Genomic DNA, 26,661 nt, shown 5'->3' with positions numbered 1-26,661 from the left:
GATGCCTCAGTCTGCGGATGCTGTGTTCAATGGGTAACACTGAAATAGCCAAGAAATGGAGGTCTCGTATATCTTGTGAGATTCAAAGGCTTTGGTGTACTTTTTGGTCACGTTGTGCAGGGTTCAAGTGATAGTCCGGTCATCCGTAGGACCGTAACCATCCTCAACATGGGATGAGCTGAGCGTTATCGGAGTCCGGGAACCAAACTTCCGTCCCCACTTTCAGCTGCCGAGATGACTCCACTCGCTGACACGGTCCATTGAGTCGAGCCTTGATGCCTCAGGCTCAAGGACTAGCCAAAACCGGTAAACAGCTTGAGCTCCTCAAGCTTTGCTCCTTTTCTCCAACCTCAACGAGTCTACCGCCACATACTCAACGAAATCTGCCACGTTACAATCATTTTATTCTCTTCATCAATCAAATACCTGCCAGTCTTTACACCCATTTTTTATCTGCCTGAACGCCTCTTACCACGAAAACTTTGAGAACCAGATCAAACTACTATTATGATCATTACCTGAGCCTCTCCTACGATGATGGCGTTCCCTATGAAGATCCCGACTTTCCCGGTGTCAACCATGAAGCACAGCGCGAGCTGATGGCTTATAGTGAGGGGCGCTTCGAGGGCTACCCTTCAAGAGAAGAAGTTCGTGAGCGAGCCCAGAACCACTCAAAAAGCATCTTTGCAAGCTATCATCAGCTTAACAAGATACCTGAGAGACATGAGGCCACTATCCAAAGAAGATGGATAAAAAAGCCCCGCCAACAGAGGCTCCAGATCCTTCTCAAAAACTGGCCTGATATGCCTGTCAGCCATCGTCCTGACTTCGCGGCTTTCCGACAAGAGCATGCTGTAGATCAACACGAAAATGGATCCAAACTGAGAGACCATTTTATGTGGCCCATCGTCAACCAAGAAGACTTGTCCGGCCCCAAACTTATGCTCTTGTTGCTGAATTCCCGGGGAAGACTTGCTCCTCCTGCCTTTGCAGTTGATTACGAGGGGCTTTGGTTTGGCAAAGCGACGAGAGGTGTCCATCCTGAATTTCTTCATCACCATACCGTGATCATGCATGGTGCTACGAACGCTGAGGAATATGGAAAGCTTATTCACTGGGACTCTCACCCAGATGCCGAAAAGTGGGTGAGAACACGAAGGCAGTTTCTCCCTGGGGATGCCCTCTTGATCCTCGAAGTTCAGGAACGTCTCATGAAATTTCTTGTTGATTGCTGCCACCAAATTCTTCACGAGATTCCCCCAGACGTCATGATAAGCGACCAATACCCCATCCAACCCGAGCCAACCTTGAAGACGGACAGCGACGCCTCTGGGTTCGTCTCCCTGGCTGTAATCACCGCCGAGGCTCCCTACAAACAGCCCGCAGGCCTCGATCTTAGGCATCTGCTTAAGGTCCTCGAAGCCAAGATGTCAGCTGCACAAGATCATATTTGGTCTTTACGAGAAGACCCTGCCTACTTCTCAGAGCAATTTCGCGAATACTTGGACCATCGCGAAGAGATGCTTCCGGACACCAATGGTAAACCGCATCCGGTCACTCAACCACACCGTATCAATACCCTCTGGTCCCGTGTGCTTCTCAACATGGTTGTGCACGCCTATTCGAACCTACAATCTTTCACAATTCTGTATACTAAAGTCCGGATGTGCATCCACCATGAGGAATCCGCTCACAACGATATCGATCCTGCGAAGGACTTGCCCCAGACGTATTTCCACGCTCTGACATTATTCAAGTTCTATCTGGACCAATCAGTCATGGTTTCCTTGGAACAGCTCGAGCACTCCGAATTCGCCTCACCTCCCCTCCGGAAGTTCTTCGCTCGCATGCCACCTCCAGATCCTTACACGTCAGATACGAATGTGATTCCCCGTGCTGGGGTCAAGATTACTGGAGTCGACAAAGAGGTCATGTTCCTCATCCAAACGTTGTGGAAGGATGACTGGGGGCTCTTTATAGCACGCTTGCCGCTCGTCGTTGATGAGCTAGAGCGGTTGATGCAGGCAAACCCCAAAGCAGATGCACTCATATCGGCTCATGTCGCCAAGATACTTGGTGATATTGCTATTATAGCACAGTGTCTCAAACAGCTGGAGCTGTACCAGCCATGGGCCGCTCAGTTCGATGAGACTATTCAATCTTACATTGAAATATACCGAGATTCTTGGAAGAACATGGGGCCCGATTTTCGGCAATTGCATGATGCCTTCCTGAGGAAAGAGTTTGATGAAGCAGCTAGGCTCGCTGAGCCATCAGGTGGGAAATTTACCTATCCGTATAGCAAACGCCGTACCAAAGAGACAGTAGATACCATGCGCCGAGCTGAAGCGAACCTGGATATAGTCTGGACCAAGATCGACCAGATCATTACAAAGAACGTTACAGGGTTTGGGGATAATGTTTCCATGGTCTTCCATATGTTTTCAGCATCGCGGACCCTCCGAAGGACGCCTGAGTGGGTTGAGCCTATCAAGAGCGACTCGAAGGCCGAGTCTATTACGAAACGAGATCTGTGGGAGCTCAACAAACCACTTTCGAAACTGTTTCTAGACGAGCCTGCGCAGGAACCTAAGAAGTTCAAACCAGAAGTCAAGGCAAAGACCAAGGTTAAGACCAAGCGCGAACAGACAGAGCCCGCCACTGCGGAGGAGGCGAAACCGCCGGCTGTTATAGCAGAACCAGAGCCTGAAGCCACGCAGCCCACATTTGCTGTTGATGCTAAGGCGCTCAAGGTGTTCCGTACTCTGTTCTTCGATCCTGAGGTAACATCGACTCCGGGCTTGATCCCGTGGAACGACTTCCTATATGCGATGGCGGCAACTGGCTTCAAGATTGAGAAGCTGTATGGCTCGGTCTGGCAGTTTACTCCAACTAAGCTGAACGTTGAGCGCAGTATCCATTTCCACGAACCGCATCCAATGGGTAAGATTCCTTTTGAGACGGCTAGACGACATGGTCGACGATTGGCGAGGGCTTATGGATGGCACGGGGGTATGTTTGTACTGAAGGAAAAGTCATAGAGGTTAGAATGTTAGGGTACATTTTGTTTCGATCGCTGTACAGATACAGATCTCGGTATTCTTAGATACCGGCTTAATATCTAGTGTAGGCTCATTTCTAGGCATAGCGGTTTAGAATAAAAGAATGTTCGTAATGGATTCTTTTCGTAAGCATGTACCTGAACTTGTGACACGTAACTATCAAGGCGCAAGAACAAATGAGGTCCAATATTTGCTATTGTTATGTAGAAAAATGATTTTAGTTTAAGGTCTGCATAATAACTCTAAATATCTATCTCACAATTGATACATTATGAAGGATTTTACTACAAGATCAAACCCTTTGAAGCTGTGATATTATTAAGGAAAGTATTCACCCTAGAGCTGCAAGACGCACCCACAACTGTGGAGCAGAAGCAGAACCGTCGCCCATTCAAACAGCTCGGCTCTGTGACACTAAGCCTCTTAGAGCTAGACCAGAGCCTGGAGGCCTATCGATAAGCAAGAAGCTCGCTTGAGGTTTGATTGGCGCGACAATACACGGAGATCTCCGCTGCTCCTTCCTGAACTTTTTAGCAAATGATTCACGAATTGGAAACTACCAGCATAAGCGAGCATGCCTTGCGACACTGATCACCCAGAATGAAAACCACAACTCATACCACACGATGGAGCAAGCGAAATGTCTATATATGATGAAGGAGACGGCTTACGGGCACGGCCTTTTCGCCAAAGAACTCATCAAGGCTGGGACACGCATCATTCACGAAAAACCGATTCTGGCTGTCTCACAAGAGGAGACCAAGACGAAAGCCGAGTATAGATGTGTCGTTGATCAAGTCGCGGACCTGAGCCACTCAGACAAACAGCGATTGATGGATCTGTACCACAACGATAAAAAGCTGCGCGAATTTTCATTCCTCCAGGGTCAACCTTGTCCTGGGACGAATCTCGATGCAGGAATTGTCCTGGCAAAATTCTATACAAACGCTGCGAACATCACATTCGGGGGTCTCGAATGCGGGCTGTTCACAACTTTCTGTCGCATGAATCACTCATGCACACCAAACATATGTTGGGTGTATGATGAGCCAACGGGGTTCATGGAAGTATACGCAGTGAGGGATATCGACAAAGATGAGGAGATCACCAACTCATACGTCGAAGTCGCGATTTCTCACGAGGCGAGGATGAAGGAGCTGTCCAACTGGGGGTTCACGTGTCGATGCACTGCCTGTGAAGGACCAGATGCTGCGAAGCATGATGAGCGAAGGCGCAGGATTGCACAGATCAAGGGCATTCTCGACATTTATCAGGATACGGGAAAATCGGGCGACGCACCGAAGTTCGCTGAGACTCCAAAGACAGATCTGGAAGCATTGAGGCTCGGCGAAGAAAGTCTTGCACTGTTATCGGTCGAGGGGCTCATCGAGCAACTGGGTGTCATGTATGGGCTGTGTGCTAAGTTTGCCAAAGGCGCTGGGCTAGATGACTTTGCGGAGGATTATGAGGAGATGGAGTTTGAGATTTTGGTGATAACGACTGGAGAGTATGTCGATTGAGTCAAAAAGCGTTCTGGGTTTAAGGATGGTGGAAAGCCATGTTATTCAGAGCTACGGTGATTGAATGGCTTGCAGTCCGCATGGTATTTCACAGAAGGGTTCTCGCAGCATCACCTCAAACGGCGTTCAGTACCTGTCTTTCTTTCTTGGCACTGTAGAGCAAGTACCTTCATAGCCTCACGGCATTGGTGTTACGTGTCACGGTGACGATCAATTTATGACATTATCATACTATAATAATCTAAAATACACGAGAAAGAAGTCTTTGGAAGGGAATCATTCTGTAAAGATTTTGGGGGACAAAATAAAATGTGCCAACAGCGTGGCGACGGAGGAGAAAATGAAGGAAAACGGGGAGCCTCCAGGTCCTCTTACTGACAACCAGGGCATGTCCAACAAGCAGGATCGTCCCAGATAGAGTTCATGGAGGGATCCTGATCCGTCTCAAGCGGTATGGGCATACCGCTCAAAGCAAGCTTATAAACCGAAAACTTGCATCGGTCATCCTTATATCCAGATCCCTTACACCCTGGATAGGCTCGGCAGATAGCAGCGCACCTCCGAGGAGTAGCCTGGGCATACTCTGTATAAACTGTGATCAAGTTGGGATCATTTCCATCAACCCAGCCACCTCCCATATAAGCCTCGTAATTGCAGAGGGTGCCGGCAGGAGGGTTGGGGACTGGTTTGCACTCATCGCCTAGAGTGTATGCGCACATATCGGGAGGACCCTTGGGAACAGAATCAGGAACACACGCTTCGCAATCGGTGTAGCAGCGCGAATCCAGCCAAACCTGCTTCTTCCAGTCGTTTTCTTCGGTGACAAAGTTCTCCTTAAGTAAGGGAAGTTCAGAGAAGTAGCATCGGTTTTCGAATTGTGAGTATCCAGCGGTCAAGCAGAGTGGATGGCCTTGACAGATGGCAATGCATTCTTCGACGCGGTCTTGGTGAGGGTATGACTCGCGAGTCTCTAGCCAGAAACTTCTGCTCGTCAACTTGTCGCCCCACGAACAGAGAACGTCTTTGGGGTAGTTGAAGCGGTCAAAGTTGCACATCTCGCCGTGTGTATACTTGCATGTCTCAGTTGGGGTCGAAGAGGCAGTGGTGGTTTCTGAGGTTGAAGTGGGCTCTTGAGTGGTAGATGTTGCATCTTCGGTCAAGGATGTTGAGTCTTCTCTCAAGGTTGTAGACTCTTCGGGCGCTTCGCTTGATGTATCTACAGCAGGGGTCTGAGCAGACGTGTGAGTGGTTTCAGGCCCAGTGGTGGTTCCTTCGATGAAGGTTGGCTCCACGTCAACGCTAGTCTCTGGCTGAGGCGGTCGCATGCTTGTTGACTTGGTGCCTGGCGTAGGCTCTAAGTTGCCAGAGCTTGTTTGTGGTTCAGGTAGCCAACGGGTAGTGTTCTGGGGAACTCTGGTGGATGGCTCGGCGATAACAGTTGTCTCCGATTCTACCGGAGCTCCAGTAACGCCAGCAGTCGTTTGGGACTGTGATTCATCACAGAGCTGACAGTTGAAGCAAGCCAACTCAGACCATTCTAGAACACGGTCTGGATCTCCAGTGGTCCAACCTTGAAGCCTCAATGGCTCAAGGATGAAGTTACAAGGGTAACTCGGGTTGTTGTTCACAGCAAAGGCGAAACATCCGTCGATGTAAGCACAGGTCAACGCGCACTTCTGGATATCCATGCCTTGCATGGGATACTCCGACAGTGAATATGCGACGGCCTGAGCATTGGGCTGGGAACGGTATTCGCAGAACGGCTCTGAAGGCTTTGGCCACTTCTGCCCACAAAAGCCGGGAGGCCTGTAACCATCAGGGCAGACCTCTTGAGAAGGAATCTCGGGTCTGGTGTAGCCTGTCGTGGTAGCAGGAGGGGAGTTAGTGGTAGTAGTGGCTGGCTCAATAGATGTGACTTGGTTGGCTGGTTCACTGGTTGTAGTGGATGGGAGTCTGCTGGTAGTCTCCTCAGGAGTGTCGCTATCTCCAAAGTCGAGCTGGAACTGATCGATGTTGGCGGGCGTGACCTGATTGGAGACAAAGACAGAGTCGACGTAAATCAGCGCCAGCCCATTGCCCGTGCAAGACAGGGAGATGCCAAAGCTGGCGCTTCGAGAGTCCGCCATGACAGTAGTGAGGACTCTGTTCCATGAGACACTAACGCCACCGCTAGTGAAAAGACCCATGGTGTAGAACTGGGTGTTGCCAAGGTAGCCATTGACGCTGCACGCCTGGCTGCCTCCAGCGGTGATGACGACGTAATAGAACTGGACAGTATAGAGAACATTTCTGCTTGGAGCAAGGTTGGTAAGAAACTGTGAGATACTCGCCAGTCCCCCAAAGGCTCGCTTTTGTGAGTCGGAAGAAGAACCCAATGCAACACAGCCATTGTCGGAGCTTCCGTCTCCCTTGTAGCAGTCGCCGTTTCGTTGCTCGGCCTGACCTTCAGCGTCGAAGCCAAAGATGCCACTTGCGGAGTTCGGGTCTTTGATGGAGAATCGTCCGTTGGAAACGGCATTTGTGATCACGACACCTCCCTCAGACTGTGTTGCAGTCGGTTCATCAGTAAGCGTGCCACTGGGTGCCTCTGTTGCTTGGCTGGCAGGACTGTCGTATGATGATGACCCCATTGACACTTCAGAACCTTCAGTAGAGAATGTGGAGGCGATTGAAGGCTCGATAACAGAAGTTTCAGCAGATGCCCCCGCCGTGGAAAGTGTTGTCATGGTCTCAGCAGACGCAGACGCAGATGCCTCTTCGGTGGAAAGAGCTCCAGTGGAATGTGTTACAGTTGAGTCTATTTCAGCTGAGTGTGTTGAAATGGTCTCATCAGTCTTGGTGGATGTAGTTGTAGGGCCGAGGCCATCGATTCTACCGTCAATACATTGTTCAGCTATCGACCGCTGTTAGCAAGGGACCGAAACGAATACATCAACACTTACCTCTATACACGTTGAGAGACACCGGTAGGCAGCCAGATGGCTCGGATCCGAAAGTCATGTAAACCTGTCCATCAGAAAGGGTCTGGCAGAATGAAGCTCCGCCATTGGGCAGCGCGGGATTTCGGAAGCGCAGAACCCCTCCCTCGGAGCTGAAAGTTGTCGAAACTGTACTATCGCTTGTTGAGGACGATGCCTGGAGTTTCTGGTAGCCATCACCTAGGTATGACACTGGAACACCATCTTCGGAAAGTTGACCCTTGCCAAGAGTGAAGACAGTAGCAAAGGTGCAGATGTCGGGATTTCCGTCACCAACGAATCCACCGATATCGCGCTTTGTGTTACTGCCTGAAGGGCTGACAAGAAGGATGATGCGCTCTCCGGTCGGCTCGAGAGTAGTCGAAGCGGAGGCGCTGGAAGCAACCGAGGAAGCGACATATGAACTTCGAGCAGTAGTAGATGTCGATATCAATTCGACATCTGTGGTGTTTTCAGCTGGGTGAGGGACCCCCGTTGCAATTGATACTGGGACGAGGTACGTCGAGAGGTAGGTAATACAGTACGTCCCAGCGTCTTGGTCCACATAGTGGACGTCTCTCGCATCAACGGCAGCAGCACCACTGACAATGCCGCTGAGCAGCGCAAACGCCCCAATATTGCCCTTCATTTTGACGTGAAAATAGCAACGATCGAAAGAACAGCGACAAGAAAAACTGCTACGACACCGACTACGTATAAGAATTAGGGCAAACGGACCGAGCGCAACTGAGCAATGCGAAATGTTGGTGGCTGCAAAATGGTCTGCTCGTTGAAATGACAACATGCAAAGGGGTCGATAGTGACAGACGCCATCATTTGAATTCAGGGTCTCGATTGCGATCTCTGGGTCCAAAGTCGTTCTAAGGCTGAGACTATTGACCCGAATTAGTGGAAAAACCGTTCGAAAAAAACATTAGGCTCGGTCTAGTCATCGTCTAGCCATCCCTTGCTTAGGCGACAGACTGCTCAGCCAGCCACTATCAACCCAAGGAATTGTCTAAACATAACGAAATGGAGAGATTTCATCAATAAGAGAAGAAGAGGCGCTTGATCGTAATCTTATCAACCAGACTTAGGGGATTCTTTGATTTGCTGCAAATTTTGGGCATGTTCACACGTGGAAGGGGATGTCACTGAGCAAGGGAGAAGACCAAGATCCACGGGGCTTATGCTTATTAGACATGCATATTTTAATGACATTTCAGTGATTTAGGCATAAAAATTCGGTTGCATTGACTTTTGAGAAACATCGGGGTTTCGGCCTTTCCGCACTTTTTACCCAGTCCATCAATAGCATCTGGCCTCCTACAAGAGACTTTCTAGAAAACATTGCCCTTGGTCTGTCTCATTTCCGAGACCTTCAGGTTCCTGATAAGAGCGACCCAGATGAACGACAATGCCATGATGGCCGTTCCAGCTGCCAACATTCGAGTCTGCGCATATCCGTATGCCTTCTGAATAGCGATGCGCTCTGGCGTACCCTTTGCATAACTCAATTGCGTAGGGAGATCTCCGTAGATAGCATCGAGGTTCTCAAGCGCACTTGCGGGCAGATACATCTTCAATGCTTTCTCAAAAGTATTCGTCCAGATGGCGCCAGAAATTGTGTCGCCGATACTGCCGCCTGCTGTACCAGTGACGCTCAACATAGCCAACGCCGCAGCAACGTGCTGATGATCGACAGCAGCAAGAACGGCGAGTTGCATGCAAATGGTGAAAACACTTCCGCCGACGGAAATGAAAATTTGGCACATGACCAAGTATCCCACGTAGCCAGTTGGGTTTCGGAAGTAGATCATTAGTCCTTGGGCGAGGATATAAAGCGGCACGCCAGCCCAGAGGAGCCACTTGAAGTATCCAGTCTTGCGAATACCCCAACCCACGAGGAACAACAAGAAGCCAGACACAACGTTGAAGGTATTATTAACGTAACCGGCCTCTGCAACTGTCAGATAGTTGACAACTTGAAGGAAGGACGTAAAGTAGTTGTTCCAGCAGTAATAGGAGACCTGATAAGTAAGATCCAGGAGACAAGCGCCAACGAGGGTTCGATCAGTCAAGAAGTGGAACTTGAGGAACGGAACAGGCGCAAAGTAGACCTCGTTGAGGGCGAAGCCCACGAGAAGGATGAAGCCGACGATGATCATGGCGATGATGTATCCAGTCGACCAGCCATGAGGTGCCATGGAAGCGATAGTGAACGGGAGAAGGAAGATGATTAGGCCGGCGGCAAAAAGGAACACGCCAAGGACTGCAAGATAGTTAGCTTTAAGGTCTCTCAAATACGGATTCAACCTACCATCAAACTCGAGTACATAGTGCCAAATACTTTCCTTCAAAGTGCGGCCACTTGCCTTCTTTGGCAGGATATTCTTCTTGGCCTTTCGCAAGTTGATCTTGAGAAGAAGATACAAGGGTGCACAGACGACAGGCGTGATGAAGGCGAAGGTGCCGAAGCCCCAAGGCCATCCAATGTCAGCCAGCATTCTGTCCGAAGCGTAAGATCCGGCAAAAGCAGAGATCATGTAGGGGGACGATGTGAAGGCATATGCCAAGGCTCGGTTCTTGAGGTTGGTAGCATCGGCAGTCATGACATCGACACTGTAGATCAGGCCCGTGAAACCGACTGAGTAAAAGACCTGCGATTACGTTAGCTCCGATGACCAACACGTGAATTCTGTTACGTACATTTGCGGCACAGTAGGTCGACAGGTCTTTGGACGTAGCCATCAGAATCAGGCCCAGTTCGCAGAACCCCACCATCAGTAGATAACCCTCAGCTCGACCCCAAAGATCAAGGAGCTTGGCAAGCGGAATGAAGACAGCGGCAGTCATTGAGCTCGCGACAACACCAATGGTGTTGAGAAGCGAGTGCGCCTCCCAGTCGCTAGTGACATACGGTAGTAAATTACCGACGGTCGCGCTTTGGAAAGCATTGAGAAGGTACACGAGCCAGATGAAGATGAAGAGGCAGATCAGCGATGTCTTGGACCATACGAGGGTGATGGCCTCCATGTCTTTGACACCCTCAGTGACATCCTCAGCGGGGAGGGCATCATCGGGAACAGCTGGGTGTCCATCTTCGGGATGGGCGTTCTTTTCGTGGTCTGTGTTTGTCGTGATGTCCTGAAGATCGACATCAGAGGTCTTGTTCGACCTGTTCCAGAGGCCCATTTTGGCGGTTCAAGCAAAGAAAGAGAGAATTAAGCTTGAGAACTTTTAGATTTTCTCAACGAGAAAAGGGTTACATTAAAAAGAAATGACATGCTGTAAGGCCCCGGCATAAATCTTCCGACACCGGTGGATCAAACAACGAAAAGAACGCATCAGATAAGATCATCTTGCCCCGTTGGTTCCGACTCTGTTGGTCGCGTCCCTGTAGAATACGGCAGGATCGGCAAGCTGAGTGGGATGATTGGCAAATAGCGATGAGGCTCGTAAAGCAAAGAGGGTCTTTTCCACGGTAAACACGGCACGGTTAGCTCCACCGCGTACGTCAGTCAGATTATCTAGGGCCAAAGGCAGAGCAGAAGGATGTGAGGCAGAGTTTTGTAAAGGTAAAAACTTGTTTAATCAATCTAATCTAATCTGATTTTATTGATTGAAAGAGGGCGGTATCGGGCCGGATTGGAGAGCGTTGTGGAATTGTTACGGAATGGATATCATAGTGTGGAGGGTTCACGGGAATATGACAGCGCCACAGCGCATACTCCATACAAAACGTGTCATTTAACTCTTCTAGCACCAACACTGGTAAGAAATGAGCAACTCCGTAAAGTGGGCTCGTTGTCCAGCAAGTGACTGTCATGGTTGAGCCGGGAATATCACGGCCAAACAAACTCACAATGTCCCCTCGGTAATATGATCAATCGTGAAGTTAAAGCCCCCATCCGCATCCGGCTTTATATCGTGCAGACAATATCTTGGGGTTTTGACGCTATTTTATCAGTTACGCGCTATAATTGGACACAAATGGTACTCACCTCCAAAACCATCCGCTTAGGCACATATTCTTGCAGTTCTTGGCCAGCAAAGCAATGTCGTGCTCAAATGTCTCGCCAGCAAATCGACGGGTAGCGTCGTCGGAAGCTTTGTTCACTCTATTAATCTCAACCTGAAGCCTTTTGAGTGATGCATCAAGTCCCCGCTGCATATTGCCGTGTGCCAGCAATACCACGATGTTCTCGACGAACCCTTCGCGTATCTCTTTGCGCACGCTCACCATGTCATTCGTGACCCACATGACTTTGACGGCTGCATCGTATAGATCTCGAATCTCTTTAGATTCCATGACGTGCTCAGGCAAGTCAAATCCATTGGCGAATTCGATGTTGGCCGCCACTTGCTTCATACAGGAAGATGCATCCCGGTAGCCAAGATACTCCTCCAGAGAAGGAAGATGCGCATTTCTTCGATTGAAAGCTTCCTTTTGGTATGCTTTCAGGGTAGCAATGGCCTCCTTTGCGATGCGCTTTCGGTAACTCGGATTGTCGCTATAGATGCGACGAACGGTCGAGGCGTACTCCTCAAATGAGAGGACAGCGTCGTGGTCTAGATAACGAGTCGATGGCTCAACTTCCTTGCTTGATAGACCAAGGCTTTTCTCGACATAGTCCTCGCAGTCATCTAGAAGGGCCTGCAGCTTATTGTAATCGAATTTTTCGACGATGGAATATTGATCGAGAAGGTCATCAATGATGAACATCCAAACTTGGAAGGATGTCAAGACCTCTAGCTTTTCACGGGAGGCGTAAGGGTACCAGCCAGCCAGTTGCTCTGACAGGTTAGCTTTGGTGAGGCGCGAGCGCACCGTTTCGTTGACAGCGTGTCTGAAAGATATGTTAGCGCTCTCATCGGTGTTCCTCGGGTGATGCTCTCTGACGTTTCGATCAACTGGAGGATCTTGACATCTATGGCCTCCGCGTGCGGATTCACGTCTTTCGGCCATCCAACATGCACCGGACCCAAGTCCGGGACTCTAAGGCTTTGACCTCGAAGGACGGACAATAAGTCCTCTCTCGTGCTGGGTGTGCCAGTTTGCGTTGAAGATGATGAAGCCATATGGCCAGATGTGCGGTCGCAGTCGACTCAAGAACAGTGAAGTAGCGCGGGATTTAATACCTAAGAGCATTGCACTGTATAGACTGACCATCGAAGCTGATAGAGCTATTGTACAACTTTGATTAGAAATCGTGACTACTGGGAAGATCGCTTGCTGTGCCCATTGGTGCAATCGTGGAACGTTGTAGGTATTGTACTACACTGATTAGCAATTATTTCGTGCGACGTTTTACAATTACAATAGCAATTAGCAATCCTTACGTAAACGGGCGGTGAGACACGCCTAGCTCAATCAGCAAGCATTCGAATTGTCGAGAACAGTTGACTGGCGACGCTTAGAGACGTGACCAGTAGGCTCGAGGCCCTCGGAGATGTTTCATGCAGGGTCAATAGCGGGCAAGTTATAGCAGCTGTCCGTGTCGAAGTCAAAGAGGGGCCGGAATCTAAGTTCAAGCCCCTGGGCACGATCCCCTTTCATGAAGCGAGGCTAAGAAGAACCATCGCGGACGGTAACGATTGACCCCTTCGGTCAGATCACTAACACGAGGGAAGCTGATGAAAGGAGGATGAGGGTGGTAACGAACCAGTCCCTATGATCTTGCAGATAGCAGACAGATTGATTGGGGAATAGATAGTTCGCAGATAAAGAAGTAGAAATAAGATAATAAAATTAAAGAAGTTATACTATATAAAAATAAACTATCATTTAAATAAGTATATATAAATATTAAAAAGAAAAAAGACAAACATACTTCTATGTAATTTAAATACAAAAGATAATGAGTTACTGTTTAGAAATAGGCTTAACTATAATTTTCTTTACAGATACAACCGAAAAGCGCAGAATGTTAAACGGCCTATTTCTATCTTTCCCCAACAGATCTGCACTAGCATCAGTAAGCGTTGGCCGAGTGGGAGATGCTAATATAGTAGGAAACAGTTTCAAAGGCACAGAAGCCGGCGACTTCATGTCTTGTCTCTCACTGATGGGGCTGACAGAGTCTGACACTGAACAGCGATTTCGAATCAGCTCCAATTCCCTTTGCACTCCGGAAAGCAAACCATTAGGATAGTCACCAGTGATGATCCCGCGAATACATCCCTCGCTAGCATCGTGGTTTGCCAAGTGTTGAACCATTTCAGTCAAAGGGGCCGTGAGAGTATGGTCGTCAAGGATAGTATCAATGACCATCAGTATACAACTGGCACAAGCTGCTTTGGAGACAGCGAACTCGGCAGACTCAGAACAGTCGGCCAACTTCTTTATAAGCTGCCAAGCGCGGAAGTGATGAAATTTAATGCAGGAAATCTCATCTTCGGCACGCTCTATACTTCCCATCAAGTCACTACACTCGGTAAGTAGCGATGAGCCTTGAGATATCAGATCAGCTTGCATGGTTACAAGATTGTTCATTTCCCGCACTGCTGACTCTTGCTCTCTTAGTCGCTGTTCTGTAGCGCTTCCTTGCTCAATAGCCGTTTGAACGGCATTCTTTGCGTCTGATAAGTCAAACGTGCAAATCGCCATGGCGTGCTCGAAGCGTTGTAAAGTCATCCTCCTCATTGTAGGATTGAGCGCAAGCTTGTTTGGAACGATTTTAGTGTTGAATTTAATGCAGTAATGTGCATTTTGCATACCTGGTCAAGCCTGTTGTATTCGCTTTGTGCTTCATCCAGCGTCTGCTGCAAGCTATGGACGTGTCTTTCTGCATCTCGGCCAGCCTCAAACAAAGATGAACGTATAGACTTCTCAATCTTGTAGTCTTGTTTTATAGACTTCTGGGCTGCCTGTAGCGCTGACTGTAGATTGACTGCTCGATTATACCAGCGACCCAAGCCGACATTATTAAAATCGACAATCTAGATAGGATAAAGTTAGATTGTCGTTTATAAACCATTCACTGGAAGAATGTAAAACATACGTTGATGTAGTTGTCGTTAATATTGTTCAGAAGATTCTCTGCTGCTTTACTGGTTTCTTCCCATGATGAGTTGAGCTCGTTAATAATTATCTTTATCTCTGGAGGAGGGATGAATCGGTCGAATTGGCCACATATCAGCTTGGTCAGCTTCGTCAGTACATCCACGGCTAAAGAAGTCTTGGAAGCAAGATCCGACCGGAGGTCTAGCTGGTCTTGGGCTGAGGCTGATTGAAGAGCTTGGAATTTCGCTTGCAGTGTTGGCAGCCGCAGTGCCATGTCCTCGACGCGCTGTTCATACTCGTTGTTCATATTGCTTGCCCAAATTAAAAGAGAAATAATTCTGGAGATAAAGAGTTTAGATCAAGGTGACTCATTATACTCCTGATTCATTCGTAATCTCAAAGATAAGAACCTGGAGGCGGGGATCAGGAATAGATGTAGGAGACTGATTCATGTTGGCTATCAAGACAACATTGCCCAGATGATCCTTAAAAAGTAGATCTTGCCAGCCTGAAACAGGCTGGGCCAGTAGCTAGTTGTATGAACGCTGCTACAACGGATCTGCATAAACCGGGCCGACTGATTTAATCCTATGGAGTGTTTTTCCGAGATGTTGACTGAGAAGTGGCTGGCTAAGTTCAGACACAATGTGCCACCAACCGAGGTTAGACGAAAGGCTATCCATACAAAACATATCAGAAATCGGGTTTAAAGAGTCAACGTAAGACAAAAAAACAGATACCTGTAACACGAGATCAACATTAAGTTGTTAGCGCGCCAGCGCCCTGCATAAATAAGTGAAATGATCTACATTTTAAGGGAGAACGTAAGACAATACAACTAAACCCGGTAAAACGGTCCGCTTAGCCTTTGTATTAATAGAGTATAGGTTGCAATCTAATTACACCCATTAATTAGTGCTATACTTCTTCTGTAAGGGACCAGCTTTAGCTTACTATATTCTTAGGATTAGACCTGTTTATCTCAAGAAGCAGCTGAAAAAATATCTATCTCTTAAGTCTACCTAAGACCCATGCCTGGCGATATCTGTTAATCCTAATTGGACCTTAAACGAGTGTGCCAATTACATCTCGAATTAAGTGGGGTCGTTAATGAGGGGAGAAGCCAGGTTGGCGACACCATGGCTGCTGCACTGACCCCCATTCAATCACTAACAGGAGAGGCACTGAATTCTCTTAAAGACACACAAGAAGATCCCTGCCATCTGGTAGCACACGCACATCCTCGATCTCGGGCCATTATTCTCGTAGAAGGACCTATACGTGTCAATCACGCCGCCTTCTGCGGACCTAGCTATGTGAGTAATAAGCCCCACGATGAAAGACCATAAAAGGAACTAAAGGCCAGGTCAAAAGCTCTAGCAGCATAAAATACTCTTCCTCCCAATTCTCATTTTCTCCCAGCCCTAAAGCAACTACATTGACCTTGTCACCATGAGCCTGCCTGCATTAAAGACCCACCTTGGTAATTGCCATTGCGGCGCCTTTATCTTCCAGGCTCTCCTCCCTGAAATTACATCTGTATATGTGTGCAACTGCAGCTGGTGCTCCAGGGTTGGCTGGCAGATCTTGGCCGTAACTAATCTTGAAAAAGACTTCAAATTCATCAAAGGCGATGAAGCATCCTTGAAAACCTATCGCTTCGGTGATAAAATGCACCATAAGGTTCGGGTCCATGAGGAGTTTTCGCGGTGTACACCAGCCCTAAGGGACTGTGGCTGTCCTATTATCTTAAGTGACACTGCTGATTTTCTCTTTTTATAACAATAGTTCTGTTTAAATTGTGGATCCATGCTCTTGTCTCGGTATCCAGAAGCCCCAGTCGGCCATCAAATGGCTATCAATGTCAGTCTTTCACTTCCAGAATCCCAATATCTATAGAAGGCTTTTTATGGAATTTTGCTAATAAGCTTACACAGGCCAGGATGCTTCAAGATTTCAATCCAAGGGCAGTCAAAGAACAAATGTAAAGACCCATATGCTTGTTCCACGTCTTTTATATTGATCTAACACTGTCTATGTAGGATCGATGGAGCCTCTCGCCCTCCGCTTTATAAGGTACCTGAGTAGAAGAATAAGAAGTAAACAGAAGGTCGTGGGGTTACCAAATGGTAGTCCTCGCCCTTTTGAGGAATCTATAGCTTCTGCTGCTGGTGTCGTCTTTATCACTAGATAGTAAATTAAGTGATCAGTTTAAAGATATTCGATATCAAGACAAAGAGTGTAAAGTTCAGTCTGAAAAAGCATAAAGAAGTTAAGATAGTGAGGGGATTCTATCCATCTATGTCTGTATTGACAGCCAGCCTTCTAACCCCATTGACAAGGCTAGACCTCTTTCCCTAGGATGCTTGCCACAGCTGCCATAATATCTAGATTAGCTACTAAAAGCTTAAAAGTGCTAAAGCTAAGGACACAGTAACAACTACTGCAGCTGGATTCAGCCTCATGGCAGTGCCCTCATTACCGTTGCTGCTTTTGTCGCCATTATACCCACTACTACTATCACCAGCTATTGCTGTAGGAAGGGAACCAGGCGAGTCCGAAGTCTCATCTGGTGGCAGTCCGGTTCCTAGAGCAGTAGCCTGGTAAGTGGGTAGGTCGGTACCGGGATCGAAGATTGAAGAAGGCCATGAGAATACATTTGTAGTCCCTCCTGAGCTTCCTCCTGAGCTTCCTCCTGAACTTCCTCCTGAGCTTCCTCCTGAACTTCCTCCTGAGCTTCCTCCTGAACTTCCCCCTGAGCCTCCTCCAGAGCCTCCTCCTGAACCTCCTCCAGGAACGGTGCAGCTGTTATTTCCATCACACGTGGTTCCTGCCGGACAGTACTTTCCTGCATCTTCGTCGCAACAAGTGCCATCAAATGGCATGCAATAGGGACCGCAGAATTTGTCTAACCCCTCGCAAGTAGAGGGCCCGTTGCCGCTACATTTCTCGCCAACTGGACAGCAGCCACCAGGAATGCAAACAGTGTTGGGATAGCAGGCGGTGCCAGTACCATCATTGCAGCATATATCGTCGGCTTGCATGCAGGTGTTGCTACCGCAAAGCTTCTCATCAGCGTTGCATGTATATTGCGACTGGCGACCGTGCAATAGGCCTGAAGGCGACCAATTATATAAGGCGAAGTGGTTTTGGCCTAGCCGAGTTGCTCTGAATCCAAGGAGCTTTGTTGTAGCCACAGACCTTTCTGCCAATCCTGCGGAGGAGAGAAAAGTGACAGCTACAACAGTAGCCCTAAGTGAAAAGAGCATGGTGAAAAGTCTTGGAAGTTCTGCAATTGTTCCTGGGATCTTGATTACTAGTTCGTAAGATAAGTAGATGTCCCCCTGCGTTGCATCTCATCTGAGGCCGAATCGCTCTTTTATACTCCTACACTGCCTTATACGGGAATTGTAGCTGGCCCCTTTTTGCCAGCAGGATTTGGAAGGAAATTTCAGAACCCAAAGCGGTACTAATCGTACCTAACGTCATGTAGGCTAAAACTGATTCTGTTATATTATAAGCTACTACTAAGAAGGCAAAGCGCTACGTCTCAAGGCTTAGAGGCCCTGCTGCCAATTTGCTTGATGATTGGCAACTAGACGATATGGCCACTTGTGATTTAATAACCATGCAGGGATTTTCACTGATTTTCCTCTGCGCCAAAAGTTGAAAGGTATTGATCGCTCTTTGTCTTTATTGGGACTACTGTCAGTAATGTGGCCCACATTTCAAGCCACTAGCGGTTTCTACCATTGCATCCCAGTACGTACCCTGGCTGGAGCTCGGCAGTTGAACTAGGATTTGCTAGCTGAAGGCGGAGCTATCCAAGGCACTCTTACGAGAAAGGCGGGAAGGGATTTTATTGGCTGGTTAGCGACTTGGCCAATGGCGATGCAAGTCAGTCTGAAGTCCGTCTGGATTAGCATGTTTAGGCGGGACACCAATCATGGGCCGTCCAACAGTCCCACACTCTCGACCCAACCAAAGGTACGTTTGCGGTTATTCATGGCCGCGATGACTCTCCCCCTTCCCATCCCCCTCTTCATTCTGACCTACGCAAATACCTCTCCAGACAATGAGAGCTGACAAATTCGTACCTGATTGTCTCTTTACTCAGTAGATTTTAGATCTCGGCTGTGAGCTCGGGGAACCTACTCCGCTCTTCTCTTTTATAGGGGAATCCTTCAACAGGTAAGCCATGGGTGGCCAACCAACCAGCCAGAGAAAGAAGGCCAAGCACACGCGTTCGCGACTGGGATGTGGTGTATGTCGGTAAGTCGCGCCACCCACGACCTGAGCATGTCCCCCTTCAGGGTTGTGGGCTGATCCTGACTGGCCTTGTTTCTGATCTAGGACCCGACGCGTCCGCTGTGACCAAACCCGTCCGGTGTGCAACAGATGTTCTTCCACCAAACGCAAATGCGATGGATATACAGAGGCACCTAAGGCTCTCGCCTCTTCTCTCCATCAGCTGACCCTCCTCCCCAAAGGGCCGGCATCAGCCGTCCAGATTGAGTTTAAGGAATCCTATGCATTACGACATTTTCTCCACAGCACATCCAAGGAACTGGCTGGCGACTTTGAGGATGACTTCTGGCGCTGCTTAGTACTTCAAGCCTGCATCAAGCAGTCATGCGTTCGCCACATGGCGGTGGCCTTGGCCTGTTTGCACGGCTGTCTGGAACCACAGACTGACATGGTGCCCATCGCGGGCCAGCTGAAGAGCCAGGCCCTCTCTTACTACGGTATGGCCATTCGTCGACTCAACAGCCTTATTGATCGATCTGGGTGGTCTCAAATAGAATCCATCCTAATGTGCTCCATCTTATGTATTCTGTTTGAATGGCGCCAGCAAAACTACGCCTCAGCTCTCACACATCTCCGGAGCAGCTTGCACGTTCTCCAGCAGTGGTTCTTTCATGCCAATGATACCAGTCATGGCTCGAGTAGAAAGATGGTAAAGGTGGATGATCAATTTATACGCCGCACTCTCTTGCCGGCCTTGGCTAAATTGGAGGTGCAGAGTGTCTCTCTTTTGGGCGGGTACACTTCAAGTATTTCCAATCTTGTCGGCGAGCTCAGGCCGGACCTGGAATTCAACACTCTCCCAGAAGCAAAGGAGAGCCTCTTCCGGATTATTGCTCAGGTTTACCTCCGAGCCCCCAATGTGACTCCAGCCGATCTGTCTCTCTTCAGGGCCCAGCAGGCCCAATGGTCCGAAAGGCTGGATATTGTTCTGTCGCGCCAACCTCTCAATACCGACGCTTACTTGAAAGGCAAAGCGGCCGTGCAGGCCATCACTCTTTGCATATGGCGCAGGACTACCTATCTCATGGCCCTGAAGGAAAGTATGAAAGAATTCCAATTTGATTGGCTCTCTGGCGAATTCTGGGGCATCTTTGAACTTTGTGAAAGACTCGTAGGGATGCAGCAGTCATCAACATTCACGGCTGACCTATCAGTGGTCCTCGTCCTCTACTTTGTTGCATTTCATGCCCCTGATTTTACCCTGAGACAAAAGGCCATCATACTTCTTGAGGCTTCCAGGCGGTATGAGGGCATCTGGAATAGTGGGTTGGCGACTCTGGTCGCGAAGAAAGCGTATGGGGCCGCCGAGCAGGGCCTGCTTGACATAGATGAGGCAATCACCCAGTCGTTTTGGGACCTGGAGATCATAGACGGTCCAGATTAAGACAGTACTCTAACCCTTATTGACTGTAGCACTAGATATAAAACTGGCAACAGAATCTTAAAAAAAATCCGAAACTCGAATCCTAGATATGCAGGTCCATTTAGGATTGTGCTTTTTACCTTCTTTAACGAGTCGGTTCCCGAACCTCCTGTGAACATGACCAGGTATCTTTGTTCGCATCCCCAAAAGCTGCTACGCGTAAGTTTCAGGAGGTAGATGTGTAAGAGGTAGCTCGGGATCAGGATACGTCTAAGTGGAACATAGCGGCGGTTATTGGGTGTCTGAAGTTAGATGGATCCCAGAAACTACAGGATGAGGGACTATGGTAAACTGGTCGCATCAGGGATAGGGGCCACCTGCCACACTACGACTAGGTTGGCCCAAGCAAAACCTCTGTACGGTCCATCGCTTTAGAGTCTTGTTACAGCAAGGAGAGCATAAATACAGTATGTGAGGTGGACATACCCAAGCACGACGACTTAAAGAAATGAAGATGCAGTAGTTGGCCTCTTTAATCCTATCAGTAGTGCCGCTAAAACAGCCAGGTGCCAAATTTACGCTTGCTATCTCTAGGACATAATGACAGAAGGGGTTACGGTGCCCAGGCAGACATAATTCATCTTGTGAGTAATTAGTACCCCCTGGATAAATATTTTGGAAGCTAAGTTTAGATAATGTTCTTTTGTAAACTCTGGTGTTAATTAGACATCGTGGAACTATGTCTCTGTGAGCCAACGGGTTAGTCGGTAATGTAAACTTGCGCAAGCATAATGCTATGAATGAAGTCTGTCTTGGTCAATGCCGCTTATAATCGCTGTGGATGTCTTGCTGAGGATGCCTAAAACAGTAACCGATAAGTATAATAGAGAGGAATAGTGTTTAGAAAGGACACTATTGCATTTCTAGAAGATATTACTACTATATATTTTTCTACATTAATTTCTTCCTATAATACTACTACTTAATAAACAGAATCCTTAAAAGGCTCGGTATCTATACCATTCAAACAGTATAAACGGTATAAACCTATAAATTAAGAAATCACTTATGCTGTAAGCATATAAGAATCATAACTGCCAAGAACTATACGCCTAGACGACGTAGACCGTTGCCATTACCACAGCAACTGCAGACCACCAACCCAAATCCTCGCTGAAGCGTCGCATAGCTGCGTTTTCTGGTCCGTTTTCTGGTGTATTTTCTGATGCACCATCGCTTGGGAGCCGTGTACCGTTGGGGAGAGTTCCGTTAATAAGGATCGTCATTGTACCGTTGACATCTACAACGTCGATAATGGACTCGTAGTAACCATAATACCCCCCTCCAAGAAGGTCATCGAAGAATGCCGTATTGTTATTGTAGTCACATGCGCACTCCTCGTACTTAGAACACCCACATAGAATATCGCGGTCTTCATACTCCCAGCTAGTGTAATTGTAGTAGTGGTACTGGTATGGATACGGATATATATATACGCCGTAGAGCCAAAGGCCAGGCCAGAATGCAAGTGCAGCACCGGCTAGAGAAAAGGGCACAATGCCTCCGGGACTTCGGCTGCCGGATCTATAAGGTTTTGAAGAGCCACCAGGGTAGTATTGACCGGCGACGCTGGGTTGAGGACCAGCGCCAGGAACATAGCCGGAGCCTCCGCGGTTACTGCTGCTGCCGCTTGATGAACCTCCTGAACCACTACCAGTACCGCTGCTGCCGTCACTGGAACTACCACCTCTGCTACCACTCCACGACGATCCTCTTGAACCTCCGCCGCCACCGTGTCCTCCGCCACGACGCTTGTAAAGCTCGAGCTCGCGGGTTCTAGGCTCGTTCTCAATGCGCTTGATGGGGCGTGGCCCATCGATGACTGACGCGACCGCTGATACAAAGAGTGTTGGTAGTACAACCGCAACGTCTGGTCTCATGGTGGGCCAAGATGTTTTGTTATGACGAAAGGGTGTAGGTAAATGCTTTAAGAAGTGTCAATGAAAAGTGAAACCAGGGTCGTCATACAAAGTCAGATTTCATAAACAGATGACAAACAAAAAAAAGCCATGAGCTTGAGTTAAATTTCGTGTTGAGTTAGAGGATGTGTCATTAGACGGAGCTGTTTAAAGTGGGGGATTCCAAGGTTAAATACCTGGAATCCGAATCGAGAATGACTTGATGACGGGGGCGTTGTGCAATGATCCACGAGGTGTAACAGCTACAGTTTCTCTTTGTACTCTGTTAGAGGCCGTGATGGGGGCCAACAGGGTAGGTAGATCATGGGGTCGATCTCTAGCATGAGTCATCGGAAGCGAACCAGGTACGCAGAGGGATGATGCCGCTATACCAAAAGCATGGGCGTGGTAATCAACCGATAGCAAGGACGAGCGATGGACATCCTGGCTGGAGTGCATGAGGTCACTCACGGCCTATTTCAGTAACTCGTTGATTAGTGACGATGACTTATTGAGAGCCGACCCCAGGGCAGGAAATTTGTCTTCTTTGTGATCTCTCGTAATGAGGTCTCTAGCGTTTTTAGTTCAGCTGAATGAGTGCAACTTGTGGAATTGAACCCAACGTTTAGGGATAATACTCTGGCGATCATGGCCAGAGACATGATAGATCCTGGAGTTGGTATGCGCGCATAGCCTTGTCTGGGTTAAGCTTGCGGCGAGCAACATCCATGTGATTACAGTTCCCACTAATTGGCATCCCTGTTAGTATGGATCAAGGCTGGCGCGAGGCCGATTGATCTAAAGTAACAAAACGAATACGTCGCTACAATATGCTGATAGGCTTCAATTTAGGGAACCCCGAGGTCTTTTAATAGCGATGGAGCTGTATTGGACTTATAAAAGCTTGTTAAATATCCTCTTGTAAACTGAGTACAGATGGCACCAGGAAAAGACTTTATATGCAGTCATCAATCACTATGTGGTCTTGGACAATTAGGACATCTATGATCTTTCTGCCTCAATCTATACACTTAGCTGCCTTGTAAAGTTCCTGTATTCCTAAAGCATCCCACCCCCCTGCATAATGCTAGTAGCAATCTGCAAAGCAAGCTTATATTAAAAGGGACAAGCAACATACTGTATTGATTCTATTATCTTCTTAAGTATTCTCCTATAGGGCAGGTAGCCTCTATAGCATTGTAAGCCGGGCTAATTACTACAGGGCAATGATAAGATTTGACCCATTATCTGGCTCACACCAAAATCCACCCATCTACCACTAAATCCAGTCTTGTGTTTTATTTCCCCCCCAGACTCGTTACCATTAGGCCATCAAAGAAGCCGGTAATCGGCACAAAAAGTGGAATCTTAGCTGCGATTAGCCTTCAAGCCTAGTCTAGAATTCAAAGAGTTACATGATTGGCCTGCTCGTGTAATAGCCAATCAGCTTATTGACGGTGTGGCGTAGGCTGGCACACTGGGCGGTAGGCTACTCCTTAACGAGCTTACCTTCAGAGTCCCTGTAGCTATACCTACAGAGCAAAGACGTGACTCTGGCGTGAGTGCCTAACACCACCTAGGATCAGTTAGACATCTTTTGTTTGGTCGGGGCGATGACAGGACCTGCTGATAATCACGACGAGATTATCCAGCAGCATAGGCTCAACTTGCCTGGATGGGATCTCCCCCTCGATACGTACAATGCGAATCTTGACTTTGAGGGAAGTGATGCAGGGCACGGGGACCCCTGGATCTGGTCGCATAAGATACCAGAGCTCCCAGAGAAGAGCATTTACGACGATACGAAGTCCTTTTGGCTCACACGCCGTACTGTTCTCGAGAACTGCATAATCGGTGTAGTCAATGCTATAACAAACCGACCAGACTGGACGAAAAAGCTTAAACGTCCGGAAATTCGCAATCGCTGGAGGGCAGAGATGCGTGGAGTATTGACAAAGGCAGTCCAAGAATCTTCTAAATTGGAGCTAGACCGCTACGTCAAAGATAATAACCACGAAGAACTCGAGCCTGCTCGTCAGGCCGTTGTCCAACGTGCAGTCGACTTCTGCATCGAAGAGCTCGACCACAAAGCTAAGCAGATCCTGGAGAAGGGATACACTACTATTCTCGGACTAGGAAATGCCGACATCGTTAAGTCAGATACAGCTGTTCCGAATATTTTAAAACAAAGATTGCAAAGCCTTGCTCGTAGGCTAGAGGACAGCCAAACCACCATCAGCTGGCAACCAGGACAAGAGGGCGTCGTCCGGAACTTAATCCACCCATCAAAACACCCTCTGAAATATGGCCGGTCGAAGATTGCAGCCGGCAGCGTACCTTTGAGAGATGCTTTTGCATACTCTAATTGCGGCCAAACGATTCCCCTTCCCTCTAAACAGACAAAGTTTTATTCTTCACGTTTCCAGTGGCTACCTGCAGAGGTCCAGTTTACTTCAACTGGCAATGCGCAATTCGCAAGCCTGATCAACGGCCTTGATTATGAGAAACATCGCGAGCTCTACAGCGCCCTGGCCGAGCTCATCGATCACTGCCTCCCGCTCTGGGAGCAATGCTTGCCGCTCGCACGCGGTAATGATCCCCGACGCTGTCCTTGTAACTACGAGGATGATTGCTGGACGGCTCCCAGCACTGTTACGGAGGAGTGCGAAGATCAGTCTTCCCTAGCTTATTATAGCGCCAGTCCTCCATACTGGATGCGTGACGCGGACGAGGCTACCAAAGATCGCTGGCGATATCGATTCCCCAGCTGCCCGCCTCCCATGGCTTTCCAGCAGTTCGCCAATTTGATCGACGAGACGCCTAAAATAGACCTGCGGCGGGATTACGAGTCCCTCCAGGTCATCGTCAAGATGTCCAATGTGATACTGACCCCGGAGCGACCACAATCTAAGGAGGTCGCCTGGCATGTGGAAGGTATATATCCATTCCCGATGCTTCTTGATGTGGACGCCTGATGGAGGAGGCTTATTTATATTTACTTACGTATGTGTGGTGTACTAAACTGCTTGTGTTAAAAGGACTCGCGAACGAACATATATGCGCAACTGCTATCTACTATTACGATTTCGATAACATCGCCTCCAGCCATGTGTACTTCCGGACACCTGCGACTATGGGCGAAATAACTCACGGTCAGATGGATTACCGGGGTCTACGGCGCGTCTTTGGCACAGAACTCACCGACGCACCAGCCATACAACAAGTTCCGATGGCCACCAACGTCGAGGGTCGTGTACTTGTTTTCCCCAATGTGTTCCAGCACAAGGTCCCGCCGCTCAAGCTTCAAGACCCCTCCAGGCAGGGCCACCGCAAGATCATCGTCCTCTGGCTCGTTAACCCCCAGAAGCGCATTATTTCCACGGCCAACGTCGGTCCTCAGCAAAAGGAGGCTGCTATCGATCGGCTCGCCGGCACATTGAGAGGCGCAAAGCTCCCTGCCAAAGTTTTTGACATGATCGTAAGAGAAAGTTATGGAGACTTGCCGAGTGCTGACGAAGTGCCGCGAATACAGAAGGAGTTGATGGATGAGCGCACAGGGACGGGGGCTGACTACAGTAACATCGAGCGAGAGTATAACTTTTGCGAGCACTAGGCGTACTCCCTCCTTCAGAAGTGCATTTTAGAAAAGCCCAATAAGTGAAAATACCTTCCTGTGTTTATTAGACAGACTGTATGCCTAAAGCCGCTTAGCCCTATAAAACTTAAACTATTTACTAAACTATATAATAAAAAAGGTTATCAGCCTGATACCTTGCCTTGCTGACAATATCTTAATTTATACCAGATTAGGAAATTATCAGACACCCCGTATCCGTCGTCCACACGTATTAAAACATGTCGGGAGTCGGGTAAGGGGTTTTCAAGTATAGACGCGCAACAGATTGTATAGAAGTGCAACATGTTGATACACATGAGGTGAAGATAGACTTCCGTTCGGTTGCGGATCGACGGATAGACGGGACGGAAGTTAGATGCGCTGCATGGCTAGGAGCTACGAAACGCCAGCAGGGTCTCTCAGTGTGAATCATTTCCCGAGAGGTCAAAACTCAAAACTGCGATTTGCTAACGGTAACGTCTTCGAGCCTCCTATCATTGAAAGTCAATCGTTTCAGCTCGGGACCTGGATAAGCGAAACCAATCATTAACAGACACGATATCTCTCAAACTGAATAACGGACAGCTGTATCATTATCTACGACCGGAAAGATGTAATAAGTTTCCTATCTGCAACTTGAGTTCACCAAAAAGGACCGAAGATCGGGGTTGTATGCACGGTCTCGGAATTTATGTAATAAGGCATATCACCCACGTCAGGGTCTGTGCCATGTCCATTGGCCAACCCACCGAAGTCGCTCCAGCACGCGGAAAGCGATTGGCCCTAGCACTTCCGCAGTGGGTACGGAACATTATCACCAAATTTTCACGCTCTCTCCCTCTGCAATTGATTAGACTCGTTGGATCAGTAA

At 48.3% G+C, this 26,661-nt stretch overlaps 8 protein-coding genes across 8 annotated transcripts; 3 read left to right on the top strand and 5 right to left on the bottom strand.

Annotated features, from left to right (window-relative positions):
• Positions 1 to 55: 55 nt before the first annotated feature.
• FTJAE_1080 (uncharacterized protein) lies at positions 56 to 4,582 on the top strand (the record flags this gene model as incomplete). The annotated part of the gene is made up of 3 exons (XM_037343677.1): positions 56 to 75; positions 494 to 3,012; positions 3,597 to 4,582. 3 exons carry the CDS (start codon positions 56 to 58, stop codon positions 4,580 to 4,582), a joined length of 3,525 nt encoding a protein of 1,174 aa, XP_037211765.1.
• Positions 4,583 to 4,953: 371 nt separating this feature from the next.
• Positions 4,954 to 8,188, bottom strand: FTJAE_1079 (uncharacterized protein; the record flags this gene model as incomplete). Its single annotated transcript, XM_037343666.1, has 2 exons — positions 4,954 to 7,475; positions 7,525 to 8,188. 2 exons carry the CDS (start codon positions 8,186 to 8,188, stop codon positions 4,954 to 4,956), a joined length of 3,186 nt encoding a protein of 1,061 aa, XP_037211764.1.
• A 691-nt stretch (positions 8,189 to 8,879) lies between these two features.
• Positions 8,880 to 10,734, bottom strand: FTJAE_1078 (major facilitator; the record flags this gene model as incomplete). The annotated part of the gene is made up of 3 exons (XM_037343655.1): positions 8,880 to 9,811; positions 9,860 to 10,199; positions 10,249 to 10,734. The coding sequence occupies 3 exons, from the start codon at positions 10,732 to 10,734 to the stop codon at positions 8,880 to 8,882; spliced, it is 1,758 nt and encodes a 585-aa protein (XP_037211763.1).
• An 805-nt stretch (positions 10,735 to 11,539) lies between these two features.
• On the bottom strand, positions 11,540 to 14,852 carry FTJAE_1077 (epi-isozizaene synthase; the record flags this gene model as incomplete). The annotated part of the gene is made up of 5 exons (XM_037343644.1): positions 11,540 to 12,389; positions 12,552 to 12,681; positions 13,606 to 14,203; positions 14,260 to 14,481; positions 14,544 to 14,852. The coding sequence occupies 5 exons, from the start codon at positions 14,850 to 14,852 to the stop codon at positions 11,540 to 11,542; spliced, it is 2,109 nt and encodes a 702-aa protein (XP_037211762.1).
• A 2,092-nt stretch (positions 14,853 to 16,944) lies between these two features.
• Positions 16,945 to 17,814, bottom strand: FTJAE_1076 (uncharacterized protein; the record flags this gene model as incomplete). Its single annotated transcript, XM_037343633.1, has 1 exon — positions 16,945 to 17,814. The coding sequence occupies one exon, from the start codon at positions 17,812 to 17,814 to the stop codon at positions 16,945 to 16,947; it is 870 nt and encodes a 289-aa protein (XP_037211761.1).
• Positions 17,815 to 18,743: 929 nt separating this feature from the next.
• On the top strand, positions 18,744 to 20,237 carry FTJAE_1075 (Zn2 Cys6 DNA-binding protein; the record flags this gene model as incomplete). Its single annotated transcript, XM_037343622.1, has 2 exons — positions 18,744 to 18,817; positions 18,899 to 20,237. The coding sequence occupies 2 exons, from the start codon at positions 18,744 to 18,746 to the stop codon at positions 20,235 to 20,237; spliced, it is 1,413 nt and encodes a 470-aa protein (XP_037211760.1).
• Positions 20,238 to 21,328: 1,091 nt separating this feature from the next.
• FTJAE_1074 (uncharacterized protein) lies at positions 21,329 to 22,156 on the bottom strand (the record flags this gene model as incomplete). The annotated part of the gene is made up of 1 exon (XM_037343611.1): positions 21,329 to 22,156. The coding sequence occupies one exon, from the start codon at positions 22,154 to 22,156 to the stop codon at positions 21,329 to 21,331; it is 828 nt and encodes a 275-aa protein (XP_037211759.1).
• Positions 22,157 to 23,787: 1,631 nt separating this feature from the next.
• Positions 23,788 to 25,787, top strand: FTJAE_1073 (uncharacterized protein; the record flags this gene model as incomplete). The annotated part of the gene is made up of 2 exons (XM_037343600.1): positions 23,788 to 25,108; positions 25,213 to 25,787. The coding sequence occupies 2 exons, from the start codon at positions 23,788 to 23,790 to the stop codon at positions 25,785 to 25,787; spliced, it is 1,896 nt and encodes a 631-aa protein (XP_037211758.1).
• Positions 25,788 to 26,661: the final 874 nt, after the last annotated feature.

This window comes from Fusarium tjaetaba, assembly GCF_013396195.1.
Source record: "Fusarium tjaetaba strain NRRL 66243 chromosome Unknown NRRL66243_c0000023, whole genome shotgun sequence".
In the NCBI taxonomy this organism is placed as follows: Eukaryota; Fungi; Ascomycota; class Sordariomycetes; order Hypocreales; family Nectriaceae; genus Fusarium; species Fusarium tjaetaba.
Note: the sequence above shows the minus strand (reverse complement) of the source record. Positions and strands in the feature narration are given on the sequence as shown.